This window comes from Drosophila simulans, chromosome 3R (genome assembly GCF_016746395.2).
Source record: "Drosophila simulans strain w501 chromosome 3R, Prin_Dsim_3.1, whole genome shotgun sequence".
Lineage (NCBI taxonomy): Eukaryota > Metazoa > Arthropoda > Insecta > Diptera > Drosophilidae > Drosophila > Drosophila simulans.
In genome coordinates, this window is record NC_052523.2 from 19,540,650 (window position 1) to 19,565,418 (window position 24,769).

The 24,769-nt window shown below is 39.7% G+C and overlaps 1 protein-coding gene across 1 annotated transcript in view; it reads right to left on the reverse strand.

The window, feature by feature from the left end:
- LOC6729221 (ETS-like protein pointed) overlaps nucleotides 1-24,769 on the reverse strand; it is a 54,693-nt gene that overhangs the window by 26,821 nt on the left and 3,103 nt on the right. Inside the window, exons 2-3 of the mRNA XM_016174878.3 lie at nucleotides 21,809-22,154; nucleotides 19,500-19,590 (exon numbers count right to left, since the gene is read on the reverse strand). Coding sequence (XP_016035872.1) covers nucleotides 19,500-19,590; nucleotides 21,809-22,141 — 424 coding nt within the window. The 5' untranslated portion in view covers nucleotides 22,142-22,154. The remainder of the gene's footprint in view (nucleotides 1-19,499; nucleotides 19,591-21,808; nucleotides 22,155-24,769) is intronic.

Below are 24,769 nucleotides of genomic sequence, written 5' to 3' on the forward strand. Positions count from 1 at the left end.
TGAAGGTCCTTTGACATTCAGTCGGCCATAAACGATTCGCGCCTCGGGCCAAAACAAGGCAACTAATTTGATGGAAATTTCAACAGTTTAACATCGATTGGCAGACTTTTGTATGTTAATATATGTATGTAGTTGTATGTATGTTGTTGTTTGCTTGGGTTTGATGAACGCTTCTCATTTAGTGCTTAAATCGTAAATTAAGTCAATAAAAGGGGCGTCATAAGAGGAATTAAATAAATACAAATTCAAACAGAGGCAAAATGTGACAAGTTCTTGGAAAATGTTGTCAACATAAAAAAAAGCATAGCCGCAAAAAGCATTGGTTTGATTTTAGACCAGCAAATACCCTGCAACATAAAATATATAAAATGTAAAAGATCAACAAAAATATGTTAATACTTGTAACCAACGTTCGCGCACTTATTTATTATTAAATTATTAAAAAAATTTTAAGGTATTTAAGTATATTTACTTGATCTTTTAAAGTATATTTTTTAATATTACACTTTTTGATTAAGAGTTTTTAAAGGGTACATATGTTCTTCTCTACATACTCAAGATCTCAACGTTTCTTCGAATTCCGTAAATGCACCTTAAGTTTCCTTAATATCGGAAAAAAACGAGGAAAACAAACTTAAAATTCTGGATAAAAAATGGAAAGAGAATGGTGGACGGACAGGCCAACTGAAAATTATATTGAAAGCAAATAAATCAAATAATGTGCAGCCAAATTACGACAAAATACACATTCGAGTATAAATAAATACGTATATGCATGACAGGAGGCGTTGGAGTTGGGGTCTTGAAAAGGGGGAGTGAGTGTGTGTGTGTGTGTGTGTGTGTATCGTGTGTGTGCGGGGAGTTTTCGATATAAAAATAATTGCAGGAATTGTGTGCTGTCGACGACGTTCGAAAAAAAAAAATACAACAAAAAATAAAAGGCCATATAGGAAAAAATCAGCGAGACGATCGGCTTCTTCTTGTTGGACTTTTGCAGCTGAAACAGCAAAAGTAGAAAGAGAGGGGGCGCGAAGCAAGTGTAAAAGAGAAGTGCGCTGGCTAACAAGAAGAAGAGGGAGCTGCGACCCTGGTGAAAAAATAAAAAAAAAAATGGGGGGAAAAAAGAAAGAACCGAGGAGTTGTCGTACGAAACTTACTACACCGGAAATATAAAATTACACACTCAACACTTAAATGGCATGCGAGTGTGTGTGTGTGAGTGAGTTGCATGCTGCAGTTGAGATTCTTCGAGATTCGTGGAGATGCAGTGCGTCACGTCTACAGGGTGCAAAGCGATCGAACCCAATTTGACCGATTCCCCCCCATCCCTTCCACCTCTTCCCCTTGCTCCGTCGACGAAGGGCAGGGAAACGCAAATTAATTGCCCAATTTGAAAGGTAGGTAGTAGCCCCCATTCGACAATCAATGGACATGAAAAGTGTTGCACCTCAGGTGTGTTCCATAATTATGGGAATATTTATTTAGCCAACTGCACGAGAGGATGATTTACGCACGAAGTGCGTATAAAGCGGATTATATTTATGGCATTTGAAGGGGATTAAGGGTGCAAATATGCCGTAGAAAATGCCAAAATCTAGAGAGTGAATTTTTGAGAAGGATATGAAACTGAAGGGTCCTAAATTGGTTTAGCTGGTGTTTAAAGGAAGGAATAATATCAATCAAAATATGATACATTGCACTGAAAACAATAACGATCAAAAGGAAAGTGTTTCCACTGCGATTTAACAACTTTAAACGTTTAATTGAATTAAAATTCCTTAAAAATTTCTAATTTTACTTGCTGTACCACATTTAAAACCCCTTATGAACTTCTTTTGTGTCCCATTCTCACAGAAAGCGAAATTCGCAGAAAATAAAATTCCCACGCACTTGAACTTGAATTGTTCGCTGTGTTATTTTGACAGATTCCAATACAACTTCATATGCAAACATATATATTAATGCTTTGCGCTTAAATGGGATGCTAAAAAGACTCAAATTACACAGATACTCACTCGCACACACAAGCACAAGCGAAGGCGAGGACTGCCGAAAGATTAACACACAATATGTCTGTGTCCTGCAGCTTTTACCTGCTAATGATCCTCGAAAAGACCGCATACCCTCTCTTTTTGGCCGGGGTCATGTCCGACTTGTTGAGTCCTTTGGCGGCTTTTGATCCCCGCCACTCCCCCCATCTGCGGACGATCAAGGACTCTGCTCGCTTGGCGTCTGTGGCGTGGGAAAAATCGGGCTAAAATTCGCTCCTTCTGTTCGTTTTCTCTTTTTTCCCCCATTTAATATTTCTTTTTTTTTGTATTTTTTGGTAAAAAGAAAAAAATTATTTCTCAAGCCGCGCCGAGATCTTGTCTCCCCCTTCAATAATTTCTGCGCTGATTTTTCGCAGGGGACTCAGTCTGGATTTTTCGAACTGGACTGAGTCACACTGCAACAGGTAGTAAAATCCAATGGCCGATTACAAAGGCAACCCGCTGTCTAGTGGCCCTCAAAAGTCCTCAGACAGCTTGACCCTGCGCGATAGTTATGTTTATAATATATACTCACTAACAGTAGATAGGCCATGGTTGCTGGCAAACATTCCTGACTCATTGCCGATAAAGCCCGGGATTCTAGGAAACATTTCCAGCTGGCTCCCCTCTCTCAATTTGTGTCGCCAAGTGCTGTCTTTAATTTGGTTCTTTCATTTTTAATTCCATTCAATTAGCCCATGGAAATCTCACAACACACACACAAAAACCAATTCACCAGCCTTCTTTTCGAGATCTCTGGTTTAATTGTTCTCTAAATTGATGGTGGGCGGACATGGACGGACACTTTGTCTAATTGCATTTATTCATAATGGTACAGACATCAGCATTCGTAGTTTACAACAATTCCAGCAAATTGAACGAGCTTTAAGTGTGCGAAAGCGATTTTGATCGGCAAGATCAGTGTAAGTAAAGATCTTTTGAATCTCGAAGGGTTTAGATTAGTATTGCATTCTAGAGTTCCCTTCGTGATGCAGTAAATTCATTTGTAAATTTTTTAATTTTTTTATTAAACGTGTTTTTGTGCCAACTTGATTATCTGCAGTCGAAAAACCCAGAAGTGCATTGCATACTCTTACACTGTAACTTGATTTAACCAAAAAATCTGCTGATAAAAATGTATGTTTTACACAATATTCTACGAAATTTCCAGCTTGAAATGCACTTCCAAGAACATGAAAATTTCCATCAGAAAATATATATGTTTCCGACATAATTTTATCGCCGCGATTATTTGACTCGAAAGTGAGAAACGTTTGGCAGCTATCGCCGCCTGTTGTTGTTTTTTCCATCCACACTAGCAGCGTGTAAAAATGTTTATTTAGCAAACGATCAACAGGAGAATACAAATTTATATGGACAGGCCAAAGTCAATCGGTGGAAATCCCCAATAACAATTGCAAGCCATAAACTTGATGATCAAACGAAAACTCTCACATTCGGGGGAGTGCGACAGGGAAGGCACTATGTGGGCGCGAAAGAGACGCAAGACAATGCCAAACGGAACTGAGATCAATCGTATGTCCCAGATACCCGCATTGGTTGGTTGCTTCGCCTCACCGCTGCGATATTCTGGCTAAAAGCAAATAAATTCATTTTTAATATGCCCCAAGGAAACCAAATTCAAGGCAACAAAAAAAGGAAGAAGAAGAAGAAGAAGGAAAAAGTGGTGTTTTTCAAATTTTTATGGGTATTTTGTTTCAACAAGAAAAACAACGCCTAGACATTAAAGAACACAAACAGCAAAACAGCAGATATACCGAGCTGCAAAGCTGGTAAAAGCTGAGAAAAACCGAAACAGACAGCGCGGCATTTTCGATTTTCCAAATTTTCCAACTACTGCAATCGCAACTTCAACGGAACTTGTCAATGTTTACAAACAAACAAACACAGTACCAATATATGTAGTACTACTACATCCAATACGATAATATCTAAACCGATTTATATGAACGCAGTTCTTATTTTTTTGGCACAATAAATTCCAGTTGCAAACATTGTTTATTTTCCGTTTTGGGGGAAAACATCAAACGACAAAAAGGGAAAAAGCCCCAATGAAATTTTTGAAAAAATATCCCACAAAAACTAAAGTTTATGATCTGTGTGGGTTATCTATATGCTATCGATTGTTCTTCCTGCCCGCTCTTCCAGTAATTATGAGTTGTCTTGGGGGCTGGGGATTTTCATTGGTGGGGGGTTGTGTTTCTTTTAGGATCAAAGATCAAAGAGCTCGACTGCCGTGTTTGTTGCCATTGCACTCGGTGGTGTTATTGGTGGGTGGTGTTACGGGGTCGGGATAATGCCCACAAGGTGTGAAATAAGCTGAGGATCGGGGAGAACGTGCAACATGCCGCCTGCAACGGAAGGCATCGCCGAATGTCTGATATCAAACAGACACTTTGGCAACTGTTTGAAGTGCAATCGACATACTAGCGATCGGCGTTCTATATATAGGCATCTAAAACGCTTCGGAAAGATATGTTATGAGTGTTTTATGAAAGGAAATGTTTAGGCAAGTGATTGCAGATCTGAGCCGATCATTAAGTATAGGTTATATGGCATATTTGTGGCATGTATGACGTAGAAACTAAATTTAAGGTTAACCATATATGTTTACATTTTGCTTTCATCTTTTCAATCATGCCAATTATTGCAAAGCGCTTGCAGTGATGCCAATTTTTTTCCACTTTCAATGATGCCAGTTCATATGCAGTACCATTGTTAAGAAATTTTGAATCATTTCTATGCTTAAAAATACATAAAAATCACAAGTTAGCTTTACATATCAACAACTCTGCAATTAATTATGCCCCTCCCAGTAATTTGGCCATCCAAAAGGTGTAATACTGAACGGATTGATTGATTAATTGACTGGCCAACGGACCAGGTCTTTCCGTAACGAACTCCCATAAAATCTTTGCTAAATCTAAACAACGGCCAAAACTATCAATTGACAGCGAAGGAAATCACAAATAAATCTATGGCCATCCATGGCTATACATAGTATATATAAATCTTTATATGCATGGCCATAAATCTCGGGCCAGATCATGGGGAAACAACAACAATAGCAACAGCGAAATTTTAATCAACACTCATTAAGTCTGTAAGATCGCTGGCAATATAATTAAGAGAAATTAGATTTCCATCGGCGCTACGTTGACGTCGACCACAGATGAGGCTGATGATTATGATCATTGCGATCGTGATGATCGGTTGCGATGCGATGCGATGCGATGGACGACCTGTTGGATCAATGGACACCCAGAGAAGCAACAAATATCTATAGCGTCGAGAGCTTTTCGTTGTTTAACGATTTTGCAATTCAGCTGTCGATCATTTCATTCATAAAATCTTGGCACGCTCGCACACACACTCACGGTTCCATTCACACAGAGGGAGATCCGCTGATCTGGAAAACTCGCACATCCACATCCACATCCACATCGACATCCGCACATGCTGGGTTAATGCCAGTCCGTGAAGTCCACAAGACCAGCCACCCGCCACTGCTCCGCTCGCTGGGATCGGTTTGGTTTGCTTTGGTTTGGATTGGATCTCCCCATCGGTCCACTACAAACGAAGTGATTAATTCATGTAGTGGCCGGTGGAGCCCCCTGATCTCCACCAGCCACCACCTCCTTTGGCCCCCTAGGCCATTCGCCGTTTTCTCAATGGGAACTGGTTTCGTCAGTTTGGTCGTTCGTTCGGTTCGTTCGTTCATTCGATCGATCGGCCGTCGCTGCCGTTGTTGATATTGGGGTTTATGTTATTATATTCATCCTCACCTGATCCCCAGCAGCTGCTCATCCGGTCAATGTGAGAAAAAACTTAAAACAAACGCAACAAATTTCCATGCAGGCGAAAAGTTGCGAAGTGGGAATACCCTATCAACGCATTTTACTATCATTGGTAGCATTTTTAAGGATGTAATACTTTGAATAGTTCAGTAAAGATTTATAAGATATGAATCTTCATTTCATTGATACTTAATCTCAACCCTCATCGCACATTTCATCTTGTAAACTGAGTATCTACTTAAACAAATAATCTAACATGTTAATAATATGTTCCTTCATAAAATCGTCGTTCATGTCGCCCAGAAATAGTTTAGGGTATCCAATGATAAGGAAACAAGCCATGCTAAATAAAAAGTCATTGCAAAAACGCATGCAACTTTTTCTTTTCGGGTTTGTTAGCAGTTTCTATTCGTACTTTAGCTGCAACACGGAGTTTGGAGCTGGGTGTTTGGAGTTCGGAGTATGGAGCATGGAGCTGGGGTAGCCGATCAACTGGCCAGATATTGAGCAGTGCAAAGCGAGGCTAAGTGAATGATGTGGTGGCGGTGGGGAGCTCGAGACCGTGCCAAATGAAATGCGAAAGTTGCTGGCCGGCAATACGGCCATGCATCTATCTGACATTCAAATCAGCTTAGAAAACTGCAACTCCAGTGGTCAAGTGGGGTGTTCGACCGCAGACGGGACAGGCCAGGCCCAGGTCCAACCTATTTGCAGCATCCGCAGCAACTGCAGCAGCAACTGCAACTGCAGCAGCAGCAGCAAAGGAAGCCGAGTGGGTTGAGAAAAAACTAAAGCAAACTCTTTTTTTCCCACTGCGGAAGTTTGTCAAGCACGTAAAACAGTTAATGGACACAGGATATGTTTCCGGGGCAAACTAGTTTCTCCGTCTCCGCTCGTTTTTAGTTTCGTTGTTTTTTCTTCTTACCTGTCTGCACCCATCGAAGTTATTAATTATCAATTTGTTTTAATCAATGAATGTGTAGAAAACTGGCAGACCCAAACCGACTTGTAAGTGAGAAAACGAAAAATGAAAATGGAAACAAAACTAGTTCGTTCTGCGTGTATTGGCAAATGTTTGCCTCGATTATGATGGGATGATATCGTCTTAATTGGCTTTTAATTGCTATGGGAAGTTCGGTTTGATGTTTTCACAAGTTCCTCATAATCAAATCAGTAGTTAACGCATAAATTAGATATGCAGATATCAATGGGAAGCGGCATTTGGGGTTATTTCAACCATTATTAATAGGGTCACTCACCCAATCATAGGGGCAAAAAAAAAAAAACGGTTCACAATCGGAAATACACATGGATTATAAAGTTTAAAATTCTAGTCAGCGATTTGGCAAAGTAACGGATCTTAGTTAAACTTAATGAATGAAATTAGAACAAACGGAAGGAGATTTCATTTTGCAAACTAAGCTGTGAGAATGTTATTTTAAACCAAGTTAATCAGATTCATTTCAAAGCTATCCACGCAAAAATCAATCAACGAAGTTAATCATCGTAAAATTGAGTAACTACCTATTTAGAAAAATATAAATAGACATAAGGACCCCAAGGAGCATTAATCTCCTGCCAGCTGAAGCCAGTTCTTAAAGCTCTCTCAACTTCAATTTAATTTAATTTACCAATATGAATATCAATAATTGAGCGTAACCAATGAAAATTCCCCATAGCCCATAGCTTTAATGAAGCACCGAAAGGAAGCGGCTGCACGTTAAATCCATGGGGGCAGGAGTCCCAGATGGAGAGACTCCACATTTTAAAGCGCAAGATAAACACGAACGATTGGATGCCGATCGGATCAGTTGTGGCTGGCTATCCCCAAAGAGAAGCGCCGAAGAGAAGACATAAGCTGAGCTGAAGCGGCCGTCGATTGTCGCGGCTTACAACAAACAAAGAGCCCCCCAACTCCAGAGCCCCCCCCCTGCTCTTGAGTTCCCCATAGCCAGCCCCATCTCCCGATCTCGAAATGATCGTGTAGAGATGTTCGAGCGCTGGATGCGTTGGAAAATACAGTAGCCGAGCAGTAGCCAGCAAACAAATTACACACAATTCAAACTCCAAACAGAAGATTTCACAGCATCCAGAGCCGAACAACAAGAACAACATTATTATCTGCTTTATGTCCAGAACTGAGACTGAAGAGGCTTGGCCTCGACGGATGGCGCTTCCAGTGTCCAACGGCGGCACCCCATCCAGAATCTCCAGCTTCAGCTCCACGTTCACCATCTCAGCAGTTGAGGTTGATGATGATGCTGCGGATGATCATCAGGTTGCTTCTGTTGTTGATGATGACGGTGACGTAGACATATGCTCGTAAGAACGAATCAAGTTGAATGGGACTAGTGTCGTTGCTGTTGTCGCAAAAGCACTGAGAGAAAATAGTAGTACCAAGGCTATGGCAAGACTTTAGATCTTATGCATTCAAGATACATCTAATTAGTCTGATTTTATGGACTTTTTACCCTATTAATTGCTACCTCTACATTGTAAGTTCATGTTTTTTCTTACAGTGAAGCTACTGTTCAATGGGGAATGGAACAGCCTGGACAGCCCGGCTTGGATTCGTTGGCTCCGCTGATTCGTTTGCTCGGTTGTTCGGTTGGTTTTTCGGTTAGTAAACCGGATGTTCCTAATCATTGCTAGTTTGCCTCAAATTAAATATGCTCCATGTGTGTGTATCTTTTGTTTGTGTGCCTGCCTAGGCCTGTATGCCATGCCATGCCATGCAGATAGATTATAGTCCATATACACAAGTCCCGCACTCGGAGATACTCACTCGCAAATGCGAAGCCATCGCCACAACGTCCTATCTTGAATCATGAATGAAATTTGTTTTTGCTTCTTTATCGGACAACAACTGGCTCAGTTCAGTGACGCATCTCGGTACACAAATATCGTATATTATTCGAGAGTTGGCCCAACCAGATAACCACGGGCAATTGCTCGCCCGTTTGGCAAGGCCAAATTAGCCACTACACTCATGGCCACGTATGAAAATTCGCATCTTTGATAAACTGGTCGAAACAGGTCCGCGAGTCAAACCAATTAAATTGATAGAAGAGTGACCGCAACGGCGACTGAAACACATTCATAAATTCATTTTTATCAGCATCAATTAGCAATAATTATTCATTACGCGTAGCGCGACCAGAATGATAATAAAAGCGAAGTAAAGAACGCTGGCCTGCATTGCAAAAGGGGGAAAAGTGTCCATTGAAATTGCACTGCAGCTCAATTGAATCCAGATTATGGAGCATGGGTGATATAGAACTTAAAACAAACTATAAAATAACTCTTTTCAAATAAGAGCTATAAAACTAAACCCATTTTTAATTAATATCCCATTTCCCCAGCTATAATTTTAATAGCTTTCACACACTGCAGGGGGAAAAGATGCAACCTGAGTGAAATCCCAAACTCAAGAAAGAACTCCCATAAGACGCTACTATCTCAATCGTGTGGTGGCCTTAAGTATCCATTTGGTAACGGCTTTGAATAAATTAAGACGCCAAAAAAACGTAATGAATTGAAATTAAATGTATCAGAGGCTGTAAAAACATTTTGTCTTGACGTTTTCGGCATTTTGTTGTTTCATTTAAACAAATATATTTGGCCATTAATTGATAACTGAATTTCGAAAATGGACCCGCAACGTGTGACGGAAGGCACTTTTAGCCATCCCGCTGCGTGGCAGATGATAAAAAACCGAATTAAATTACCCAAAAGAGGCAAAATAATAATTGTTTTTTAAATAAGATGGCCCAAAAGACTGGCGCCACAATGAAGCCCACACGGCATTAACTTAATTGTTGGCAACATAATTGGTTAGATACGAGTATCTGCTGCCAGGGGTCATGGTGATAACTCTTCTCTTCCTTCGATTGCCGCTCGAAATGAAGATGCAATTTGTTGCTGGTAATAAGCCCACGCCGTGGCGATACAACTGGATTGACTTCCCGATCTGCAGCTTCCCTTGGCACCCCCCTATTTGCCCTAGGTTTCTTTTAGCACCTGGCCTGCCAACCCTAGGACCACAACGATCATCGTGAGGATGCTCAAACTGGACCCTAGACTTGCCTGGCTGCTCTGACATTTGCATAAAGTACAGTGAGCAAAAATGCTACTACTAATACCAAGAATCAAAGTTAAATAAATACTACTAAGAGTATTGATCTATTCGTTTCACTTGTTTTATGGCCATTAATTTCTAGATTTAAGAACCTCGCTTGATTTTAGTGTAGCGACTATAGGCTTATAGCATAGATCATTAGACTATTATTAATAGAGAGATACTGGAGAATGAGGTGGGGAGAAATGTGGGGATTCCGAGTGGGGATGGACCCCAACCGAAAGCAGGACCCAATAGTGACTATAGTCAACCAGTTTTGTGTTTTACTGCCGCCACAAAAGCGGTTTGGTCAGCTGTTCAAACTGCTACCAACCAGCCGCCTGCCCACTCCCCCAAATGGAGTCCTACCCCCCACCCCCAACCACCCCCTTTCGACTGTGAATCGGCAAAAGTTTCACCTGCTCGCAGTTGCAGCTTGCGTGCGATCGAGTCGAGTGTTTGTTGGCATTAGCCATGGCTAAAATAAGCGGACCAAGTACAGACCGATGATATTCCCCCTTCATGTTTGCTGTTTGTTGCTGCACCAGTTGCAGTGCAGCCGCACAATTTTCACACTCCTTCAGAGCGATGCTGTGGCTACCTAAACAACCGAACCTAGCGCAATTAAAATATATAACTAAATGTATTTCAACAGGCTAAAATATAAGAAAAAAAGTACATATATTCGTGGAGAGGGGTGGGGGTGTGGCTGCATTGACAAACAAATTTATGTGGAGAGCCACAAATCTTGCGGGTTTCAAATAAACAAAACTAAATGCTTAACCCTCGAATAAATTAACTTCCGATTTAAGGCGCACCATATACAAAGTCAAGTACAGTGCGCGGCATTACTGTGGATCTGTTATAGCTAAGTAATTCAGGCAGAATTTTAAAAGAAGCTATATGAATTTCAAGGACCTTAAAGATACTTTCTTCTTTCATTTTACGTTAATTTTCCAATTAAATTATATGAATATGCTTGAATATAAGCCAAATTATAGATAAAATCCTAAAAAACTGAACAGTTTTCTTTCACCATTCCGCACTGTACCTACTTATATAAATATATTCCCGCTTGTATATACAAATTGTAGTGCCAGTCACCGATTCTCGCACAAATTCCGATTCAGATCCGATTCAGTGCGAAGCGATTCGAATCGATTGTGGGTGTTATGGTCAGCATCAGGCGGCGAGGATTTCGAATGCAGGCGTACAACGAAAACACTCAATAAAATCCGTTGATAAATTGCGCCGGGCATCAAAGGTAACCCACTGTGCGAATGGCGCTACAACCAACCGCTCATTCCCGCTACCCAAATCCCAGCCACTGGGCCGCTTGCAGCAATCTTCTATGGAAATTTATCGATTGTTTTTGTTTAGAGAATTTTCGGTTGGAATAGACACAAAAGCGCCAGTGCCGACATTGTTCAGATATAAAGTTGATCGGGGGTTGGGGATCTACATGGATGTTACTTATGGACCTCTCCATTCGAACAGACTTTGATTAGCTGCGGCTAGTGCACAAATCAGAAAATCTACTTCTTCGAAAGTTATGGGATGATAGCCGAAATAAAGCTGTTCAATTTTGGCAGTTACATAAATTTAACTTGGAAATAAATTGATAGAACAATCAATTGATCTGCCTAGTTCAAAATTGCTCTATTAGGCCATTAATAGATTCCACTTTCGACTTTGTCTATAGATCGGCTTTCAATAAAGAACTGTTCCACTTGATAAACTTTGCCACTTCATGGCTCTATCATAAAAACCCAGTTAATGGGATAGGATCTGCCAATGGACTTAGTTAAAAGTTCCATTATTCGGGCTAAGAGTAGCGCAACGAAACGGCTTTTAATTCAAATGACAATTGCAGAAAAGGCATTAAGACACAAAAAACCCATTATGTGAGCCGAAAGAAGAGTGTAAACTTTAATTTAAAATGCTGAACAAATTATGACATGGCAGAAAATAGGAAGTACGACATACCAAAGGGCAATGGGCCAATTCACATATATGTATGTGTATGGCTCTTTGTTTTAGGCAGCTCGCTTCTTTTTCGGCCAATTGAAGCGTTAAATTATCAATTGGCCAAAGGGGTAGCAGCAGCGTTAAATTGGCCAAGAGAATGACTATAAAAAGTGAGCGGGCGATATGGATAGCTAGAGAGCCCAGGTGGACACGCTTGAATTGATGATCATCGGGCTTCGATCGATAGAACCAAAACGCACTTCTCCTGCTGGAAAATTGTGCAACGCGGGCCGGGGGCAGGCAACTGGAAAATTGTGCAGACACAATCATTATGACAAGGCAGGTGTTCCCAATCGACAGCGCCCCCTCATCCGCGGCACCTCCTCCTCCTCCTCCCCTCTGCTGCTGCTGCTGCCAAAAAGATATTTATATGGATCGAGATCCTGTATGATTCAATTTTTCATCGATTGCATTATCAATTGAGCTCCAGTACGGCTGTTCGTTCGTTCGTTCGGTTGGCTGGTTGGTAAATCATAAAATGCAATTGAAGCTGTCCCAAGAACGGGTTTCCATTGCCGCAAATTGTTGCCCCAACATCCACACATCTAATCTGGATGCAAGTGCATCTGTGTGAGTTACTTGGTAGTTGTGCCTGTGGACAGGTTGCCTTTTGTTGCATTAATTGATTCATATTTGTTAGTCGCGTCTTGCAGCATTTCCTAATGGGATTTCGGTTTCCTTTTCTCCACTGATATATGTATTTTTGCTCCATATTTGGCATTTATGATTAATTGAGTTGCGACCAAAATGGGCATAAGTGGATTTCAAAAATTCGCTTTTTATTCATTTGGCTAAATTATACAAATAATTAGTTTGCGGCACGCGCTGAAGTTTCTATTTAATCCGATAGACTTTAAAGGCAATGCTAAAAATTGTGCAAATTTTTTTTTGTAGCCAGTCGCTAAATAAAATTCGTATTTTAGATTCAAGGCTACATTTAGTCTGTGATTGTTATTTCGTTTGTTATTGGTATGGCTGATATATTAGGCATTTCAAACTCGATCATAACATTGGTTTTCCTAAGTTACTTAAAAAAAAGAATATATAAATAATATACATATATAATCATTAAAAAATACATTTATTTTATATTTATCTAATTAAATTCCCCGCATGGTATGCAATTGTTTTTGGCCATTCAGTTTCCAATTGGCGCTTAAAAGTAGGCAATATTTTAATACACTCTTGGCTTGCTACTGTCCGCCAGGTGTCGCCACTAAGTCATGTAGAAATCATGTATATAACAAAGAGATTACGTTTTGATAACGTTTTGATAAAATATGCCAGTTTTAAAATAAAACAAACAAAAGTCAATAATTTAAGTCAAAATCCGCAAATGCTTATTATATTTAAAAACCATTTATTTAAATGTATATGTACATATGTTTACTGCACATTGTTTATTTGATAAGGAACTGATATTCCAGTTATTCCAATAGTTTTACGGCACAAGCAAATCCCAAAATAGAAATTATTGAACATAAAGCTGATAACAAAAGAATTTATTTCACTTCACTGCTTTTTCAAATGAAATGTTTGATTTAATATGTAAGTTAGGCAAATACCCTTACCTTAGTTCTTTTGTAAGTTAATTTAATGCAACCAATTTGTGTAAGTTTACATTCCCCTATCATCTTGTTAACTTGGTAACCAACAATTGAGAAGTGCTTCTTGTGTCTTTCTAGTTCCCGATACTTCAAGGTGTAGGCTAAGTGCATTATAATATTAGAGTGTCTGCTTCCCCCCTTCCCCCTTCTTTGCCCTTTGCTGCCCAAAAACACCCACCTTCACCGATAACGAGCACTTCTTATCAGCCAGCCACAAATATTTGTTCTTCGTCCACTTCATTGGTTATTTCTTGAGCTCCAAAAGTTGGTTTGGAGCGACGGAAAGTGAGTTTCGCGTTTGGTAAAGTTCAAATAGCTGAAGGTCGCACGCGTGAGAGGGTTGCCTGATAAGTTTTGTCACCCTGATTATTGTGCTGGGTCAGTTGTTTATGGCTTTATTAACTCTTCTGCTGCTGCTTCTTTTTTTATGCTCGCCCTTTCACATTACAACATTTCGGAGCGTGCTGATTAGCCATGGAATGGGCTTTTATGCGGATCGGAAAATCCCAAAAAGCAACAACTACAACTATTACAATAAATGCTGCTAATTTGTCCATGGGATGCACTCAATTTAGACACATCCGTTCTACACAGCCAGAAAAAAATGGGTACATTTATGTACATATGTACATATGTATGTGTGTAATAGAAAGAGAGCAACGCGCTTTTGTTTTGATAACATTGTTTTCGCCGTGAATGAATGGGTATGGAAATAGAAACGTTGAGGGAACGTGATTAGATAAAGTCTCTATGTCTTTTGTAAGCTATTTACATATTTGAATACCTACACAGAGAGAAATTATTATATATACTATACCTAATTTACAACTTGAATTGTAAAATTGTAATTGTTTCGTATTATCTTACTAATAAATGGCATAATTTTAACACTGAGCGCAACTTTATTCAGCATTTTGCATTCATAAATCAGCAATAAGCTCGAATACGAATTATCCAAGCATTAGCTGCATAAAATTAAAAAAAAATATGGAATTATACCGTCATAAAGGCCTCAATTCAAATGAATCAAAAAAGTTCTCGCGCGATTAATTCCAGGCGAAACAACAACAAAAATCAACGTCGGGCTATCAAAATTTATGAATGAATAAAGCAGAATCAGGCGAAAACCCGACAAAAGGCAAGACAGAGGAAAATACAAAAAAAAAAAAAAAAAAGTATTAATAAAAAGGCAAGTAAAATAAGCAAACAAAACGAAAATCACAAATAGTAAGTGAGTACAAAGTGGCGTGCATATGAAATATAAAACAGGCGATATATCCCACTACAAACGCACAAATCCACACACTCACACACACACATACGTACATATATGTACCTCTGAATATGAATGAATGAAAAATTGTAGAAGCAGCACAACCGCAACACCAACAACATAAGTTGTTAACGCAGCAGTTCCACGAACCAAAAAAAAAAAATAACCGAAACCCCAAAAAAAAAACACCAACGACAACCACAGAAGACGGAAAAAAAAGATCTGTGAACAAGAAATTTGAAAGGTAACAAAAAACTGAAATTAAAACAAAAACTTAAAATCAGAAACACGAGCAGCAAGTGTGTGTTGGCAACTCGTTTTCCAGTTTTCCATTTTTCCACATGCAGCAGCTGCCCACAAATTGTGCGTGGAGTGATGGCGAAGGGAAGGGGAGTGGAGTGGAGGGGTGGGGTCTGGAAGGGGGTGGTGCCTGGAATGGGGGAAGGGAGGGGAGTTCAAATTATGAATAAATAAGAAGTTGGTCCAAGAGCAAACAGCTAAAAATTAAAGCAAATACACAAAAACAATGAAAACAAAACTGGGATGGCGAAGAACATTTTGTAGTTGAAGTTTAGATACCCTTGTTAGTGTTAAAAAATTAAACAAAATTAGGCAATTCGATTTTTCGAAGTATAAAAATAAAGGCATTTGGCTTAAACATTCTTTACAGTATAGTTAAAGCCTACGTTAAGGTTAGTTTTCAAGATTTTCAGAATCTCAGCGACTAAGCTAACACTTGATCGCAAAAACCCAACTGAGCCATAATACCCTACACTACACTGCAGGGTATAAAAAGGCAACGACGACTGCAGTTGGATTTCGAACCAAAGTCGACGCCCACGGGCAGCGACAGAAGAAGAAGAAGAGAAGCTGGAGCAGCGATAAAAGAGGAGCCCCAAAGACAAAGCCGGAGAACAAGAAGAAGAGGAAGAAGCCGGTTTGCAGGAACAAGCCTAGAAGAAGAGGAAGAAGGAAGAGGAGCAATGGAGGAGGGGAGGGGGGAGGGCGACGGGGCAATGCAGGCACACGTAAAAAAGGAAGGAAACAAACATCAAGCCCCAATGACAGAGGAAGCAACCACAACAACAAATGGCCGTGGAAGAAAGGGAGACAGCGGCAACAAGATCCACTCGTCGCTGGCTCTTATCCCCACTCTCATTCCCATTCCCAATTCCATTTCCATTCCCCCATTCATCAACTGCATTTTAATTCTTTTTTGGTTGTCTTTGCGTTTTGTTTTTTTTTCTTCTTTTTATTATTCGAGAACCAACTAGTTTTGTTGTTTTTTGCTGCCTGGCGAGTATGAATGAAAACGAACGTGTTTCTTGGAGAGCGAGAGCCCCCAAAAAGAGAGCGCGAGAGCGCTGGGGAGCAGCGGCGCCGGCAGCGACGTCGACAGCGCGGGGATGAATGAAATGAGCAGCAAAATGAATGAAAGTTGTGGGGCTCGCGCAGCCGACGTCGCTGCCAGCGCCGACGTCAGGCTCTCCCGATCTCTCGCTCTCCCACTCTCCTTGTGGAGAGCATTTGTATATTTTTTATACTTTTTATACAAATCATAGCGCACATATTTAATAAGCGAAAATATAATTTGCTTTATTTATTGTTTCGTTTGGTTCGTTTCGTTTCGTTTTGTTTCTTGTTATTTTCAAAGTTTATGATTAATGAGAGATGATTACGGCGTGTGAGTGTGCGTGCGTGAGTGTACTTTTGTATCTGTGTGCGCGTATAATTAAAATAAGGGCAGCATTTTGCATACACTTGCAAAAAAGGAAATCTTTTTAAAATCTGCTGAGAAAAAAATCGTTTTTGAACTCATTTAGTCATTCCAATTGCAGAAATCTAAACTGGTGCTAAACGTACAATACGATTACGTTATTATATTTTTAATAAACAATTTCCCAAGGTTTTATGCATTTTTAGTACATTTAGATTTCAGCGCGATCCTTATGCTAAGTGTATCTTTCGTTCGCATAATGTAAACTAAATTTACGTGCCTGGCTCTCGATCTTTTTCTGCTTCTTCTGGCCCGCGATGTTCCCCCTTTTTTTATGTGCCATCCCCATTTTCCATTCAGCATCTGCGCAGTTGTCGCCGTTTTTGCATGTTTTTTTCCCCGGTTTTTTTTTTCCGCCTTTCTGTTTCTGTTTTAGTTTTTGTGATTTTATATTTATTTTTTGTTTCTGTTGCCATTTTATGGCCGCGATCTTCTAGCGACGAGCGAAAAGTTCAGGCTGCCAGTTGTTTTCGCTAAGGGACTCGCCTGGGTCCCACATACATATGTACATTTGTACATATGCCTAAATACATTTACAGTGATGTAGGGTTGTATGTGCCACTATATAGGCGCAATGGGGTGGACCTTCCCAGAAACTTAAATTGAATTGCCAAATTAATTACCCAATATATTACGTTTTTTAAGCCAAATAGTACCACACTGCGTATGAGCTTTTTCAAACTTTTCCCACGCAGTCAAGCTGCTTATTCAATTTAGTATGCTAATGTAATACTTTATTTAAATGTATTTATAATTTAAATTATTAGCATCAACTTAGCCGTGTCACCACTGCGTATGAGTGATAATTTTAAAGACCATCTTACACATTTACAATCCCCATTCTCACAGCGAACTGAGGTCCACCCTTCGTACACTACACATTTGTATATTTAGTTGGGCACTGACTTTAGTCTTGGGTTTGCGTTGACATTGAAATTGTTTGCGCTTTGTTGATCTCTACGCAGCGATAAGACATAAATACATAAATACTTTTTACGTTTTCGGGTTCCTTTTCTTTCGGTAACTGCCTCGATTTTTTGGGCCACGGCAAAAAAAGAAACACCAAGAGGATTTGTATTATTTGTTTTTATAAACATTGAACGACTTTCAAATCGTTTGGAATACCAACGATTTGTACAGATGGCAGTGCATTGAGATATTTTTAAAAGATTAATATGGCTCAACGGTGCTGCAAAAACAGATTCAAAATTAAAGTATTATAGAACACTGTTTCAAAATGGATCTTTGAAAATTCACAAAAATAACAGCTTTTAATATTGATTAAAAATCCAAAAGAATCTTAATCAAATGAATGCCGTTCTCCACAGACAGATATTTAACTTGGGCTTAAATTTCGTCATCGAGCTCCAACTGCTATTATCGTCATACCCCAAAAGCTAAGTACTATCCGAAAAAATAAAACCGAGAAATTCCCATTATTAACACATATTCTGTACATTGTTCTCGCTTCGCAAACAACGGGGCAAAAGATGCATAACAAATTACCATAAAACGTTGTCCGATACATGAAATCTCTTTCTGCCCCGAGACTGTGTGTGAAATAATAGATAAAGTATACTAGACACATGCCATGGGGGAAGCAACAACAACGACAATGATATTTTGTCACATTACGTATACGAAGAGTTGGCATAGTGAGTGAGTGAGTGAATGACTGACATATTGCCTGATTGACAGCGGCAGCAGCAGCAGCAGCAGGGAAAAAGGTAGCGCTGCACATACTTTGAGATATATATATTTTGAGAGTATTTCAAATGCAAATGTATTCCGCGCGCAGAGATCTCGCTTCGTTTTCCATTTGTTGGAGCATTTAAAGGAGCAAATTGAGTGAATGAATGGGTGAATGAAAAAGTGAGGGAGTGACTGTCTGAATGAATATGTGTCCGCAAGTTAACTTGGCACTTCGCCGGGGGGATTTGGGTGGGGATTGGGGATCAGGGAGTGGGGATCGGGGAGTGGGAGTTCAGGAACAGGGGGCTGGGCCCACCGGAAACAAACGACGTGACTTTTCACTGAAATATTAAACCAACTATGCGAATGCTTGGGCATTATGTTTGTTTCATCGACTACATTATAATAATCGCATATCTTCCTTTGGCATTATTTCTTTTTCTTTTCGAGCTTTTTTTTACCAGTAACACGCTTTTGTGCGCTTATCTTATCGCCAAATTATTTGGCCCGCTCTTTCGTTCGACGCTCAGTGTGTTTTCGCCATTTTATCGCTCGGTTCAAAAGGCAAAAAAAAAATTAATAATAAAGTCGCAAAAGCAAATGAACATATATTGATCGGTTGCGACGACTGCCACATATCCTTCTGTTTTCCTTCTATAAACAATTTAATAAGTTTCCAATGCAATTGTTCACCTTTTTGCGAAGAGTAAGTTTAAAGTAAATAAACCTTAATAATTATTGAATTTAATAAGCTAGGAAGAACCTAGGCAGAATTCCCAATAATTGCGTTTCTGTTGAATATCTGCCTTCACATATAAACAAAGCTAATCTAACTGACTAATATAACATAAGATATACAAACAGCACGTATGTGAGTCAAGATAGGACCATAACGCTTCGCAACTATATAATTGTTGAACATTTGCTCATCAACAACATTTTGCTCTTCAATTATTTCCATTTCTTGGAAATCTGTTATCAAAAGCTCGCCAGACCTCGAAATGCCATTCAACAAACAAAATATGAAGTGAAGGAGCAAGCAAAACGAGCCACAGAGGCCATATGAAACCGATATAGGAAATGGGTTAGCACTTGGCCAAAGTAAATATAATATAATATTATATATGGGAATCCAGTTATGATGCATTTTTACTCACCTAATGAGGCCTCATGATCTGAAATATCCGACAAACTGCACAGATCCTTGCATCCATGGATCGGCTCCTCCTTGATGAAAATATTTTTCGACTGCAAGCAACATGAAATAATTTCGTATTAGTTTAGGATTTTAAGTAATATTTCAAGGCTGATTCATTTACTGACTAATTTGTTTAAAGATAGTTAAGTCATCATATGTTACTATATTACTTATATTTACAAGTAGAACATTATTGTGTCATATTAGAGGTTATTCAACTGTTGGCATTCCATTTGCATTACTTTTCAATGCTATTTGGTTCATAGATTCTATTCCATTTCTATTTCTGAGCTAATTGCAGTAAGGATCTGCTGCTTTGATTGACTTTGCTTCTTAATTAGAAGGCAATAAATTAGGCACGCTCAATTCATTTTCTTTGTTTGTTTTTCCTGGCCAAAACAGCAATTCCCCCGCTGCCATTTGCTTGTTTTTAAAATCTTTCCCCAAGAGGTGTGCTCCACCTGCCACCCCCTTTATCACCACCCCCATTTGCAGCACAATGAGCAACAGTCAACACAAGAGGCATCCATGATTGTGTGTTGTACATATTTATAAACAAGCCACTTTTACCCAATTACAATTACAAAATGTGTGTGTGTGTGCATTATAATCAGAGATACAATAGCGCAGAGTCGTGGCATAGATTGCTGCGGCAATTGACAGTGGCTGGCTGGCGGCGGACTGCCCCAATGTTGTCCCATGGGTCCATCGGATCGTGTTGAACGCGTTCTAATAAATTGAATTGTACGTTTGACTTGCTCAAACGAGGGGACTACTTCGTCTGCGGGAACGCCATTAATGATAATGGAGGTCACAGTAGTCAAACGAAATGCTCCGTAAATATCGTAATCAATTGCCGAGCGAATTCCAGCTGAATTCACATACTCAATTGGAATCCAATTTTTTGGAGCTCTACGATCCACAAGGCTTCAGTTACTGGTCAGACTGGACTGGATGGAAACCCAAAACTTGGCTCCTTCTAAAGGCCAGACACTCCGGATCGGATTACCTGGCTGCATTTTCCAAGCGACTGCGCATGCGCATGTCCTTTTTTTGGGGGGGCACTGGCAGGGATCAGCTGGGGTCAGGCTGTTGGCCCCGAAAGACCGGATGAAAGTGGTCAACGGCTCGTCGGGCCAACGGATATGCTTACCGCAGGCGATGTGTCAAATGCCTTCACTCGGTCGTCAATTTCTTGGGGACACAAAGAATCCAAGGGAGTGGGAAAATAAAGGAATGCCTGGTTTGCATACCCGAAGATTTGGATACTCTTGGTATTTAAGGAAACGGGTTAACGCCTAACTATATCAAAGTTGGTTAGGCATGAAAAAACTGATCCTACTTAAGAAGCAAACAACTTAAATTACTTAGAAATAATCTATATACAACCAGTTTAATAATTTAATATTTTAATGAATTTGAAGGGTATCTATCACAAAGGATATTCTTTTTTTTTTTAAGAACAAGATGCCTGTTATAAAGGGAAGCCCTACGATCTTGGAACCCATTGTTGCCTGTTTCACTTTCTTTGGTCGTCTTCGCATTGAGGTCCCTACATTTTAAGGCGTTACCCAGAAAATACAAATTTTGATCAGGCCTTTTGTCTATGCAGATGCGCCATAAGCCAAGTGGCACGCTTATGGCCTATATGGCGAATAAACAAAAGATGGCTAACACAAAAGATACGAATGGAATGCACACGAATTTGGCACACCCTCACCTTGTATATACACCGTATGATCAGTGATCAGCGAAAGATTATTCCATAAAATATACTTAATTGCAAAGTATCCGCCGAAAAGCAGGGTGTTGCAAATTAAAGCCCAGCAACAAAGCATAATACATAATAATTGCGTTTTGTTTGGTCTACCAAATTTAGAATGCGATCTACGTGTTCTGCATTCGCAATGGGGATCACTCTGTCATTGGAGCTCCGCCACTGCAGTGCCTGTCAAACTGGCATAGAAAACGATGGACAGCCTATCGATCACTTGATCAGCAGCAAATTCACTTATTCGTAGTTATATATAGAAATTATAGATTTATGCAGCCATCGATCAACGACGTGCAGTCATTGCTACCTAGTTTTGAATGAGCCAAGTGTCTAGTTTATGCCTAAACTCAGTTAAGCGGCTTCTAGTGATCGTTAAGATGACCTAGTTTAAGTAGTTTAGATATAATTATAATTAAAGCAAGCAATAGCTTTATTCCCACTTGTTGCTTAGTTAACAAAGTAATTTAATACGATTGGTAAATTCCTTGACTCACCTCAACTAGGCTGGACAGAAAGGTGACTTTGCGGTTCTTCTTGAGCCTCATGGTGCTAACTTGGCCCGAATGGTTGCCGCTGTTGCCAATGCCGTTCAGTTGGCTAAGTATCGACGGACTGCCGATCGAATTGAGATGGCTGCTGGCCGGCGACTTGAACAGGTGTCCGTTGATGGCGTTCAGATGGAAGAGCTCGTGGGCCGCCTTATCCAGGAAATGGGAGGCCGTGGAGGCGATCGCCGACGAGGAACCAATGGCCGCTGAGGAGGGCAAAGCGGGCGGCAGCATAAATTTCGTGGCAGACAGATCTGTTTTACAAATCGCCAATTCCATATTGCGCAGGCATCTGCAAAAGAGAACATATAATCGAATTAATAAAGCAAACAATTAGCTGGCTGGCATAATAAACAAATCGCTGCAATTATTGCTGCGCCTGGGCGTGAGGTGTTTTAATTATCGCTCAATTATTGGCTTTATTAGACCTCGTTGGCACCTCCCACTCTGGCGTTCGCACCTCATTCTTGGCTCAATCCAGCTCTATTGACTCTAGAAATTATGACACTTTTTTCTTAACAACCCAACCGACCAGCCAACCAACAAACGGGGCAACATCAAATGAGTCCGCCACCTTCGAGAGAGACCACAACAAAAGGAGCCGACGGGGCACAGTTTGCATATGAGCACGCTTTTATTTTGTTTACACAGCATCCATCATATGGGGCGGATGGTATAGGATGTACCAGGTCCCAAAGCCAACTCAAAGGGTTTCAATTTTCTAAATATATATATTTCTAATGGGTTTCGTTCTCTTTGGAGTTCTCAAATATTTGCCCTGGCCAAGCAGCGGTTGATGATCGCGGAGCTATGGATGCGATGCTAGTTTCAAAGAAAACACGAAAAGTTACTTTGAAGTGTCGCCACAAAGAGATTGAGCAGGAAGATCACACGGATTGCATGCGGTTCTTCCCCTGAATGTTTCCCAATTAGTGACATTGGTTTCCCATGTGTCCATGTCTTTATAGCTTAAACTATATTCCATAGTTTCTTGAATTGCACGTTGTACTAAAAGAAATTACTAGAATACAAACCACATTCAAATCCAAAGCGAATAACAATAAATCTTAGAAAATGTTATCACCGGAAGTGGGTGAGATAAGCCTCGGAGAAAAGAAGAGCAGTTCCAGAAATCTGAAAAGTCTCTTCTCATGAGGGCTTTCCACAATTGCCCAGCCAGAAGCCACTATAAATAACGCAGACTTGCGATAATGTCCAGAAATTACGCATTAAATATATCATATTTATGTACATGAAATGCACTTTCAATGATAAAAACTGTTTAGTGGTAAATGAAGACAAAATGTTTAAGTTAAAAAAGGGCGATTATCCAATGGCATGAAATAAACTCAACATGAAACTTGAACTTGATAAGTACAGATTCACCTAGCTACACAAATCCGGCCTAATTATCATTATTTTAATATATAGCAAAGTTATAGCTAATAAGATAATTGTATATAGTATATAGTATTAATATATAGTATTACGACTTTTATCGCAGAAGATTGATTCGCTTCTTGATACACAAATGCTATTCTTGGCTACGGTAAACGCCCCCAAGTCACCAGATACACCATATACATACATACTGCATATGTATCTCAAGCTACATCTGAGGAGTATCTTTGAGCACTGGCTGCCTAATTAGATACGTTATGCAAATGTGTAGATACTGTAGACACTGTCGTCGCATCGGTGACGATTCCAACCAAGTCCGTCTCCCTCTCGTGCGTTCCTTGGCACTCGGTGAGTGTGTGGCCAACAGTTATCTACCCGTCTTATCAGCCGTGTACGTACACATACATATGTAAATCGGCGTTATATATGTACATAGATACATATATGTATGTATCTACAAGTGGGTATGGTTCGAAGCAATTCACGCTGATCTAACTGAACCAAAAATAACAAATGGAAAAGGGGGAAGTACGCATATATATTTAACAAAAGCTCTTGGGGGATTTTTCAAATGATAATGGCGGTTATATCGCATTTGATTTGATTTCTTTGAGTAATGAAATGAATAACAAAATGATTTTGATTTGCATAAAGGAATACCCCGTTGCCTAGGCCAATATCGTCATGAAAAACCGTTGCATAAATTTCAGCTCGGGCTGTTGCGAAATCAATTTCGATTTGATTTGCTGATTTTCGACCGTGGTCGTTGCCGATCAACTGAAACGCCCAGCTGGGCCAGTTATGTATTCACGTTCACAAGAACCAGATATATGTATAAATATATACATATATATGAATGATTGTAAAGTGAGTGCACTAAAAACGAATTTAAGTTAATCAACATTTAAATGGATAATAAAAATCAGCGAATGCAGTCCACAAAAAGTTGATTTATTACGCGCCTCCTAGTTTTTCTGGCCGCCCCAAGTGCAATCAATTCAATGTAGAACAGCAATAACAGAAACCACAGCAGCATTACTAAATCTGCACACAATCTATATGCATTTTCAGCTGTGGGATATATATATAGATCGCGACTGCATATGATTTTGTATATGCCAGCAGTACTGAGTGCACTTTTCACACGAAAATAATTCATTGACGCATAAAAGTGGCCAAGATAATTGGCAACTTTTGGCAAGTCCAATTGATTTCTGGCTTTGGCAAAAGGCAAATGCGAACATTTCAGTTCCAAGAGTCACTCAAAATTTGGCTATAAAAAGTTAGCTAACATAATTGTGAATGAAATTAGTTTATTTTCCGAAGAAAAATAGGCGATCGTCGCAGCAATTACAATGATCGTAAAAGCACATACTACGTAGATTAACTAAGTAAACAAGCCAGGGGGAATAACATTTTGTGGCAGAGATTAATTTGGGTTTATTTAGTCAATCAATTAAAAGTAACTTGACAATTGTTCTTATCAACTCCAAAAATATTTAAAAA